The following is an 11,985-nucleotide window of genomic DNA, read 5'->3' on the forward strand; positions in this document are numbered from 1 at the left end:
AACAAGCTGAAGTTAAAAGATGATTGGCAACTATGCAGAGCTGCACCAGTTTTCGTAAAGCTCCCATGTCCCATAATGCAATTTACAGTTCCACCACTAGAGAGAGCTCCAAGCTGCCTATGTCAGATCTTTAACATACTTGTAACTGGAGATTGCAGTAACGCACTGGCAAGCTGTATGGACGATAGAGAATTCAGCTAAATTTTAGTAATTTGACCACAGTAACATGACAAATAAAGTAATGAGGTTTCCATTACAAGTGATCTGGCATCCAGTTGAAGTTCTCTTGGCCCTATGCCTACCTTTATTAAACACTGGTTAAAGTTGCACACAAAGGCATGACATGCTGCAAACTTTAATATCATTTGTATTGCAATAGAATTATAATATTCATAAAATCTTTATCCTTCTATTGTGCAGTTATAGGATTAAAAATGGTACTTTGAGGACCAGGGACTCTCCTATGCAATGGATATATACACATGACAACAAAAGCAACTGCCTTGACATTATCACTGATAAATTCCAATGAAGCTACATTCAAATATCATCTATGGTTGGCATTCTTGACAACAGAAATTGTTCATCCATAAAGCAGCCTTTCTCAACTTTTTTGTTTTAACCACAGAATATTTTTTAGGTCTCAGGGAACCCCTGTTAAAACCCAATTCATTGCAGGTCAGTAGGAAAAGGGCCCCTTGCATTGGTGGTCAGTGGAAAGAATGGCCTCTAAAGCAGCCCATAGATTATTCCAATTTCTTTCCCAACACCATGGGTAGAAGGAAAGAAAATGTGCTCAATTTCCCCATCAACAGTTACTGAAGGGGGGGGGGGATGCCTCCATCAGTGCCATTGTGTTCTGACGATTACTACTAGCGGATATACCCACCAGCAGTAATCGAATGTAAGAAAATCCGACAGGCTGGTTGTAACTCAAAACAACAGATGAACGGAATTGGGTACAATCAGCCTGCCCATAGATGGATTGAATTCTCAGCTGAACTAGCCGAGATTTGAACCCTCTATGGCCAACTTAACAGTAGTGGTCAGAATGCCAACCTAACAGAGCTAAAAAGATCATTAGTGTCCTCCAGCTGGTACTGCCAAGAGGTGCCGGCACTGGAGCTGTGCAATGATCACCAAATGGGAGATCAGCCACAGCTCAAGGAACCCCTAGCAATCTCTGGACAAACCCTAGGGTTTAACATAACCTACAAAAGATATGCAGTACAGAAGAATAGCTTTAAAACAAGAAAAAAAAAAAAAAAAAAAAGGAAAACATGAAACACATAAGGTTTAAAATAGCACACTCTGACTTTTTTTTATTTAGTCACAGTAGACCAGTACAACAGTGATTGAACCCAATACAGTAGAGACTACCTTTCAGGTAGTGTCTCTTCCATGCACAGAAGGGAATATGTACAAACATTGCAGGTCTTCTTAAATTAGTCTACTTGTTAAATAAAGTTCTAGTGCAGGAGACCATCCAATATATTAGAAGTTAGGGACTCTGTTTAAAAGGTTGGACTTCTCAGATTCATAAAAGGGAATGAGTGGAGTCTTGTACCAACTTTGGTGCACTTGGGCAAAGCTGGTAAACGTGATTTGTCAACGCTTGGCAATATATAACTCCAAAAAAATTAAAAAAGAAGGAAAATAGCCAACAATTTAAGAATATCACAACTCAAAAAAGATTAGCAAAATAAAAAACACTGTTATTTCTGGATGCAGGTTTCCACAAATTAAAGGCTAAGACGTCATTGTTCTAATAGAAAAAAAAAAAATGCCAAAAACACTAAACTATCAGTCTGTCCTCAATGTCATGACATAAATTGAAATTACATTACAAAGCAAGATAAATATTGAGCCAGGGCCTGTGTTCATTCTGATACATTGTTCAAAAAAAAAAAAAAAAAAGTAATGAGAGGAAAAAGAAATTTTTTTTTGGGGTCATTTAAAAAGAGAAAATAGTTATGCAATGGTACCATCAGATCACCCAGGTTGGCATTACAAAGCCAGCAAATACAAGCCCAGCACAGCTGGACTTTCCAACCCCCCCCCCCCCCCCCTTTCAGATCACCCCCTGCATAAAAATGAATGAGTTTCTAATAAAACAGTCTTAAAAGGCTCCAATCTCTGTTCCCCAGGGTCTGTAGGGTTTGCCTGTGGGCGCTGGTGCTGACGGACTCAGTGCATTGGGAGAGAGTAAGTGAAAGGATCCAAAGGAAAAGGGGAACGCGGAGAGGGATGCCACAGAGGACAAGAGCGGAGGAGAAAGTTTTGAAGGAGTGACGACTGGCAGCACTGACGTAAGGCTTCCGCTGGAGGAGATGCGCAAAGCTGGTGAATCAGCATGTGGTGACCCAGGAAGTCTGCTCTGGTGGTGGGACTCTGTGGAAGACGTTGTGCTGCTGCTGTTTGTATGAGGAGTCTGTGCCAGGAGCAAAGGGTGAGAAAGGTGAGGATGATGAGTGAAGGCTCCCCCCCAGGGAATGTGTCCGAGGCTGGAGTGGGCACTGTTGGCAGCTTCTCTTTGAGTGGCATAGTTGTTTAGATGAGATACCAGTCGCACTCTGAGAGGGTCAGCCGTGTCCATACCTTCAATTATACTTAAATACCGGGCAACTTCTGCAAGGCACTCTCTGAAACCCAAGCTACGATAGTCCATGGCAAGAGCGTGGGCATCAAAATATCCTACAGCAAATACAATCACAACATAAGTCACAAAAACTGAGTAATCGGTGTTAAATATACCATTTTAGCATGTGCATAGTATTAGAACTACATATTCTAAAAAACATTCCAAATGGAAATATAGTTACAATGCCCAAAAATGTAAGGGCACCTTCTTCCCATTGACCACCAACCTAAGGGCACCTTCTTCCCATCGACCACCAACCTAAGGGCACCTTCTTCCCATCGACCACCAACCTAAGGGCACCTTCTTCCCATCGACCACCAACCTAAGGGCACCTTCTTCCCATCGACCACCAACCTAAGGGCACCTTCTTCCCATCGACCACCAACCTAAGGGCACCTTCTTCCCATCGACCACCAACCTAAGGGCACCTTCTTCCCATCGACCACCAACCTAAGGGCACCTTCTTCCCATTGACCACCAACCTAAGGGCACCTTCTTCCCATTGACCACCAACCTAAGGGCACCTTCTTCCCATTGACCACCAATCTAAGGGCACCTTCTTCCCATTGACCACCAATCTAAGGGCACCTTCTTCCCATTGACCACCAATCTAAGGGCACCTTCTTCCTACTGACCACCAATCTAAGGGCACCTTCTTACTGACCACAAATGTAAGGGGCACTTTCTGCCACTGTCCCACAAAATAATTTAATAAGGTTTTCCCAGACCTGAAAATTATTTAGGGGGTAAAATGTTAAAAAGGGCTGCTGTATTAGGAAGAGGAATGTTTGCAAAAAAAAGGTTATTAAAAAAAACCTAAAGAAAGCACAACCAGGACACTGAAATATTATGTTGTTTTTTCTTAATACTCTGGATAATAACTGTTTGCAGGTAGACCGATATGTTGCATTACAGACGTTCACCACCTTAGATTCACAACAGATGTTACAGGATCTACAACACACTAAAATAAACTGCTAGCGAAGGTGAATACCTATACATGCTCAGTAAACAAGTTTGTCTATTTGTGTACTGGCAGACTGTTTTACAGTTCTGGATATAGCTGCCCCCAGCCCAGACCATCATAGACACAGGACACTTCCTTGCTGCAATCATGAGCTTTATACTTGTATAAAAAAAAAAAAAAAAATATATTGATATATTAATCATCTCTTGCAGAGAAAAAGTGACTGATCAGTGACAGGGCTGCCAGTGATCACAGCTGTCACAGGCAAGTAATGCTGAGAGTAGATTTTTTTTTCGTTTTTTTAAGTAAAAAAAAAATATAAATTAAAGTGAAAGCATTGCGGAGTCAATGTTTCAATTATGACATTATGACTTTAGCTCTAATGCACTGGAAGACAATAGTGGGAACAGAAGACTCATTTATTTTACAAGCTGTAAAGTCTGAGATTTACCTTTGCCCCCAGCAGTGTGCAGCATCTTAAGGTGATCCACCGTCATCTGCAAAATCTCAGCTTTTTCCAATTTCGCAGAACCCTGAGAAAGTTAAAAAAACACAGGAAAATTAAAAAAATATATATTGTATTTGTGAAAGTAACAGGACTACAAAACACCCTCTACTTTTCTATTGTATAACACAAAGCAAAAAATAAAAATAAATACAAAGTGATGATTCATTCAAATAATTGTATTGTATCCAGAATAGACAGTGTGGTGAGGTGGTTGTAGGTGGAGTAGTAATAAGATCCTTACCTGTTTTTCAAACGCACTGGGCACCAGTCTTCTGAGCTCAGACAGACTATTATTAATCCTGTCCCGGCGACGCTTCTCTATGATCTACAAAGGAACAGAAAGAGCCAGCTTCAGCACCTCCTATGAAATCCGGACTGCACAATGTTTTTTTGGGGGTTGTTAATCCAAAACAGCAGTATGACATTCTAGACCCTCTAGAAATGCTAACAAATATAATGGGATTGTGCGAAGAAAAAGGATCACCAGCATCATACAAGAGCTTTCATCTAATATAATAACATGAAAACGAAATACTGAGCACAGAGCTGCTGCTTCATCTTGGTGTCTATTGGAAAGGCAGCATGGTGGCTTAGTGGTTAGTACTTCAGCCTTGCAGAGCTGGGGTTCCCGAATCAAATCCTGGCCAGGACCTTATCTTCATGGAGTTTGAATGTTCTCCAAAGACATGCTGGCAGGTTAATGGTCTCCTGTCTAAGTTGGTCCTAGTATGTGAGTTAGGGATGTTAGATTGTAAGCTTCTTCAGGGCAGAGACTGACATGAGTTTACATTATCAGTCTTATAAAATTGCCTGTAATAATAAAAAAGGGCTTTGAACATGTCGTATTTTACATAAGATCCTGACAGTATAATTGACATGGCTGCCTTGCAGCACTGGGGTGCTTAATTCATATCCCAACCATGACTCTATCTGCATGGAGTTTGCATGTCCTCCCTGTGCCTGTGTTTTCCTCTCACAGCCCAGAGACATTCTGGTAGGCAAATTGGCTGGCTTCAGTATGTGAGATATGGGATTTAGATTATAAGCTCCTTGAGGGCAGAGACTAGTCTGGATAGACATTGTTTAAATGGTAATAATAATATAATAATAAAATGTCTCTGATCTTCTACACATTTTACATAAGATCTCTTCCTCCTGACAGTATAAAATGACATCACTGCCCTGCAGCACTGGGGTCCTCAGTTCAATTCCTAACCAGGACTTTATCTGCATGGAGTTTGAATGTCCTCCCTGTAAATGTGGACTTCCTCCCGCAGTCACAGTCCAGAGACATTCAGGTAGGTCAATTGGCCTCCTTCCATTTAAAATTGGCCCATTTATGTAAGGGAGACAGGGATTTAGATTGTAAGCTCCTTGGAGACAAAGACTGATGTGACTGATCAGTGTTTAAATGATCAGAGCTATGGATATACCTGTAATATTAAAATGAAGGATGTGATCTTCAACGCAAGATCTCTTCCTCCTGACAGTATAAATGGGGTATAACTAGGGTCCTTACTTCAAATCCCAACCAGGACGCCATTCACATGGAGCTTGCACGGGTTTCCTCCCACACTCCAGAGACATGATGGAGATAGGGGAATTGGCCTGTTATGTATGTTAGATTGTAAGCTCTTTGGGGGATTGATGTGAATATACAGTAAAGTGTGTAAAGTTCAGTGTTAACACTGGGAAGTGCTGTGCAAACTGCTGGTGCTATAAAAATCCTGAATAATAATAATAATAATAATAATAATAATAATAATAATAATAATAATAATAATAATATAGGTGATCCTGAGCATTGAACGTGTGACACTCACCCCTCTGCGCCTCTTTCTAGCCAGGATCTGGGAAGTGGTGGATGGAGACATCGATCCCGGAGCTGAACTCAGGTTTCTAAAAGATAAAAATTGTAATAATGTATTAAAAAAAAAAAAAAAAAAAAAAATGTGTGTATATATATATATATATATATATATATATATATATATATAGTAGTAGTAGTAGATGTATATAGAAGATAAAAGCTATGAGTATATAAAAGGTGATGGTCAGGAGTGGTAAAGTTGTGAGAAGTTGGTGAGAAGTCGGTGTAAAGTCGGGGTTGGGTGTCAGTGATTGGAGGCTCTTCTCACCCATTCTCATCCGCACTCTCCTTCTCCACCTCGATGTTCTCGTCCAGCTCGCTGTCGGATGAGCTGTAGTCGTGGCTCCTCTTCATGGTGTAGGGCTGTGCAGTGTTGTGTAGTGCGGTGCTCTGTGTTGCTGTCACAGTGCTGCCTCCTCCGGCTGTCCCCGCGGTTATGAGCGAGCCATCGCTTTCCCACGGTTCGCCTCTTCCCCGGAGTGGGGGAGGAGGGGATCTCTGGCGCCTGCTCCTGGAACACAATTATCTTCTTGTAGCCAATAATTCTCCTGGCCCAGCCCCGCCCGCTCGGTGACGTCACGGCCCCCACAAAAGAGCCTTGGAAGCTCGGTCTCCCATTCTGAAAAGGACTCGGCGGCTCGGTGATTGACAGGAGAAAGGGGGGGGGGGGGGTGCGGGGATTGGCTCCGCCCCCGCTCGCCTCAGATTGGTCTGGCGCCTGGCCAAGCTGGAGTCTGCAGGGCAGTCTGTTAGCACGCGCGGGCCGTGGGAAAGTGGCTGGCTCGGGCGGTGACAGCCTGCGGCCGGGAGGAGAGGGAGCCGCCGCCGCCGGCGTTCCGCGAACAATGGGATCCCTGCTATCCTCCCGCGCGTGCACGGCGCCGCTTCCCGTACTGAGCAACGGCACCTCTCTCCTCTGTGCACGCTCCCGATCGCCGGCCACTTTATTGATCAGCCGGTGCTGGAGATTTCACAGCAATCAGGGCACTTTACATTAACCTCTTCATCACCGGCACATTAACCCCTTCATCACCCGCAGATTAACCCCTTTATTACCAGCAGCCCCTGATCACATTAACCCATTCATTACCAGCAACAACTTTATTTTATTAACCCCTCAATAACCATCTGGCACCCCCATCCAATTAACCCCTTCATTGCCGGCAGATTAACCCATTCATTGCGACGAACAGCTCATGAATATATTGTCCCCTGTATTCTGATCAGCACCCTGTCCCAGGACCCCTCCATTGCTTCCAGTATCTCGCCTAGTTAACCCCTTCATTACCCCATAACCCATTGATATATATTTTTTTTTAAATGAACCCCTCCATAACCATCTGGCACCCCCATCCATTGAACCCCTTCATTGCTCGAAGCCTCTCGTCCCATTAACCCACTGATTGCTAGCAGCTCCTAGATTTACTATTAACCCCTTCGTTACTACCCCAAAAGGCACACTGGTAGGTTAATTGGCTTCTGTCTAAATCGGCCCCAGTATATGAATGGGAGTAATGGGCCGTACACACGATCCAAATATTGTACAAAAACTGTCATCCGAGGAAGAATCGTACGATTTTCAGATCATGTGTACACTACTTTCGAGAGCCGATCGCGACAGTTCATCCAATATTATTCGATCGGACAAGCACAAAAATTTTCCTCGTACGATACCAGATCGTATGATTTTCGTTTAGTCAGTACAGTTGTTGTCCGAAAATACAATACAAATATATTACAACACGTGACATCACTTCCGATTTTTAATTTTTTTTTGTAGTACGAGAATTTTCGGGACTTTAGATACCTATTCAATTTATACTTGTGACTATTAAGCGAAAAAAGTCGTACGATCTGTTGTACGATATCCGGGCCATTAGGAACCTTAGATTGTAAGCTCCTTGAGGGTAGGGACTGATGTGAATGTACAATGTAATATGTAAAGCGCTGCGTAAATTTACAGCGCTATATAAGTACCTGAAATAATCATAATAGCAGCTTCTCACCCAATGACCCCATTACTAAGCAGTGCCTTACTATTAACTCATTGGTTGCCAGCATCTCTTGGCTTTATTATTAGACACGCGCGGTTCCTTTCATTCCAAATTGAACTTTGGACAAATTTTTCATTATTAGGATGTATCCAAATTACAATAGTAACAAATCCGAAAATAACAAATCAAAATTTCAGACAAAATTGAAATAGTTTTCGAATCAAATTCAAATTTCCAAAGAAAATAGAACAGAAAATAAAGGAATAGAATAGAAAAGAATATAATAGAATATAAAAACAATTATAGAATATAAAAGAGTAAAACAGAACAGAATTCAAAATAAAAGAATAGAAAAAAAGGGATAGAATGTAAAATAAGAGAATAGAGTAAAACAGAATATAAAATAAAAAAACAGAATAAAATAGAATAGAAAAAAAGGAATAGAATAGAAAGAATATAACCATCCTCTGAAATTTGAAGTTTCAAATAGAATAGAAAATAAAATAATATAACCATTTCCCAAAATTCAAATAAAATAAATTTGAATAGAATAGAAAAAATAAAATAAATTAATTGACTAGAATAGAATAGAAAAAACAATAGAAAGAATATAACCATCTTCCGAAAATTTGAATAAAATAGAAAACAAAATAATAGAATAGCAAGAATATAACAATTTTTCAAATAGAAATGAATATAGAAGAATAGAATAGAAAAAAACAATAGAATAGAAAGAATGTAACCATCTTCCGAAATTCGAATAGAATTGGAAAAACTCGATTCAAATAAACGAAACAAATTCTGAAAACGTTTTTAACACATTTAACGAAACCAACTATTGTAAATAATGAAACTAAACGAAACATTTTTTTTTTGTTCTGCAAATGTCTATTTATTATCCAGGACTTCTCCAGGGCCTCTCCCATCCTCTGGAACTCACTACCCCAATCTGTCCGGTTATCTCCTACTCTGTCCACTTTTAGGTGATCCCTGAAAGCTCATCTGTCTAGGGAGGCCTAATCTGCCTCCAGCTAACAACCGAATCTTCTACTTCCCTCATCAGTTCATCCCTCACAGTCCCTATCTTTTGTTTCACTAGCCCCTCCCTCTTGGATTGTAAGCTCATAGGAGCAGGGCCCTCCTAACCCTCTTGTTTTGAAATGTACTGTTGGTGTAGTATCTCCCTTTACATTGTAAAGCGCTACGCAAACTGTTGGCACTATATAAATCCTGTATAATAATAATTATCCCTTGTATTATTGGCAGCTCCTCATCCATTACCAGCCATTGCTTTATTAACGCCTTTATTGCTAGCAGCTTCTCATCCCAGGAACCCTCTCATTATTAGAAGAGCCCCATAATATTAACCTATCCATTGAGGACAGTTCCTGTCTCTTGTATTATTAGTGACTCATCATCTCAGGAACCCCATTCATTACCAGCAAGCACTGGCTGTATTAACCCCTGAATTTCCAGGGGCATCTTACCCCATTAGCTCCTCCTTTTCTTGCAGCCCTACACCCTCATTAACCCATCGGTGACAAGCAGTTTATTAGATGCAGCTCATCAAACCCTTTATTTCTTTCAGGCCTGTAAAGTATTTGTTTTGTTAACCCTTTATTGCTAGCAGCTCCTAATTATTATTAAACAGGATTTATATAGCGCCAACAGTTTACGCAACACTTTACAACATGAGGGCAGACAGTACACTTACAATACAAATCAATACAGGAGGAATCAGAGGGCCCTGCTCATTAGAGCTTACAATCTAGAAGGGAGGGATCTCATTAACTCCTTTTTTTTAACCACTTGAGGACCGGAAGAATTTACCCCCTTAATGACCAGGCCATTTTTTGCAATACGGCACTGCTTCGCTTTAACTGACAATTGCGCGGTCGTGCGACACTGTACCCAAAAAAATAAATTGACGTCCTTTTTTTTTCCACAAATGTAGCTTTCTGTTGGTGGTATTTGATCACCTCTGTGTTTTTTATTTTTTGCGCTATAAACAAACAAAGACCAAAAAAAATGAAAAAAAAACAAATTTATTCATTAGTTTAGGCCGATATATATTCTACATACTTTTAGTAAAAAAAAATCTCAATGGGCGTATATTGATTGGTTTGCGCAAAACTCATCACGTCTACAAACTACGGGGGAGATTTAAGGACTTTTTAAAATTTTTATTGTTTTTACTGGTAATGGCGGTGATCTGCGATTTTTAGCGGGACTGCGACATTGCGGCAGACAAATCTGACCACAAATGACACATTTTGGGGACCAGTAACATTATTACATTGATCTGTGCTATAAAAATGCAGTGATCAATGTAAAAATGACACTGGCAGGGAAGGGGTTAACACTAGGGGGCGATCAAGGGGTTAACTGTGTTCCCTGGGTGTGTTCTAACTGTAGGGGGATGGGCTGCCAAGGACATGACAGAGATCACTGTTTCCGATCACTGGAAACAATAGATTTCTGTCATTTCATCTGTCAGAATGGAGATCCGCCTTGTTTACATAGGCAGATCCGCATTCTGCCTCTGTACTAGGCGATCGCGGGTCGCCGGAGGAGATCAAGTCTGCCCGACTGGCGGGCACGCTCCCGTACAGGTACGGCGATTCACGCAGGAGAACCAACCTGCCGCAGTACAACTGCAGCGGCTGGACTTTAAGTGGTTAATATTGGTAATTTATAAATTAGTCTCTTTATTACTAGTAGAAGACCCCTGTGTTGATATTTTTATTCATTGCAGTTCTCAGTTCTAATTAACCCTTTTATTGCCAAATGTTATAACCAGTTTTTACCCTGTACAATTGCCTCCCACCCTTTCAAAGGATGTGCTTTGTCCCAACCATCTCTGAATACTGTCTTTAAATCCTCTTCATCACTAGCAGCTCCTTATCTCATTAACTTTTTCATTAACATTGGTAATGTAAAAAATTGCCATCTTTATGACTAGTAGAATCCCCTTATAATACTCCTTTAATTGCAGTTCTTATTTAATTAACACTTTCATTACCAAATGTGACAGATTTTACACTGTCTAACTGTGCTTTTTCCCCAAAATGACAAGAAGGGAGCGCCAACTAAGTGTAGTAATAAAATGTATTAAATTTATTAAAAACAATTTGCAACTCACTTGGTAAAGGTAAAAAGTTTACTGTGCAACTCGGTGTTATATTCCTCCGCTGCATTGGATCCTGCAGCCATCGGCTCTGTGGAATAGACCAGTGTTTCTCAACTCCAGTCCTCAAGGCACCCCAACAGGTCATGTTTTCAGGATTTCCCTCAGATGAAACAGCTGTGGTAATTACTAAGGCAGTGAAACTGATCAAATCACCTGTGCAAAATAACGGAGAGCCTGAAAACATGACCTGTTGGGGCGCCTTGAGGACTGGAATTGAGAAACACTGGACTAGACACTGGCAGACGAACCTGGAAATGTCTGGAACAGCCCTGGAGCACACAAAGGGCACATCCGTGAAAGTGACGGGACACTGGGAAGATCCTGCAGTAAAGGGGTGTGACTACGCGTTTCGGAGCATCCAAGCCCCTTTCTAAGACAGAGTTCTATATGGGAGAACTACTATTTATAGTGGAAGGTGTCCCCTGGGAGAACAACATGGTTCAGCGGAACCCTCAATTTGACCAAAATACTCTTAAAACAGAAAAACAAAATACTACAACATGACAATAAAGATTTAGAAACACTGTGTGCAAACCCCGCACAGACAATCCTGCGGCCATTTCTAACAGTGCCCACAAATTTCACAGCCAGCTTCCGTACTTTTTCTGTATCTTAGAATGCTGCATGGAACAGCTTACTCTAAGACAGCCATGGAAAAAAACAATGTCACCTGTAATATTGTGCAGCTGACAACATAATACAGCAACTCCTAGACATCCCAGAACATGGCAGGGAACTGCCTGGGGACCCTTCATAACCTCCAGCGTACCCAGGTACCTCTATTACATGACTGTCTCAGCCAGACCTGCGATGTG

The 11,985-nt window shown here is 41.2% G+C and overlaps 1 protein-coding gene across 1 annotated transcript; it reads right to left on the bottom strand.

Annotated features, from left to right (window-relative positions):
* Positions 1-1,290: 1,290 nt before the first annotated feature.
* HEY1 (hes related family bHLH transcription factor with YRPW motif 1) lies at positions 1,291-6,652 on the bottom strand. Its single transcript, XM_073631850.1, has 5 exons — positions 6,255-6,652; positions 5,940-6,015; positions 4,358-4,441; positions 4,060-4,141; positions 1,291-2,694 (listed from the first exon to the last, which is right to left on the bottom strand). The coding sequence occupies exons 1-5, from the start codon at positions 6,338-6,340 to the stop codon at positions 2,120-2,122; spliced, it is 903 nt and encodes a 300-aa protein (XP_073487951.1). The 5' UTR covers positions 6,341-6,652; the 3' UTR covers positions 1,291-2,119.
* Between the last annotated feature and the right edge of the window lie 5,333 nt (positions 6,653-11,985).

The sequence above is a fragment of the Aquarana catesbeiana genome, linkage group LG05 (assembly GCF_042186555.1).
Source record: "Aquarana catesbeiana isolate 2022-GZ linkage group LG05, ASM4218655v1, whole genome shotgun sequence".
NCBI classification, from domain to species: domain Eukaryota; kingdom Metazoa; phylum Chordata; class Amphibia; order Anura; family Ranidae; genus Aquarana; species Aquarana catesbeiana.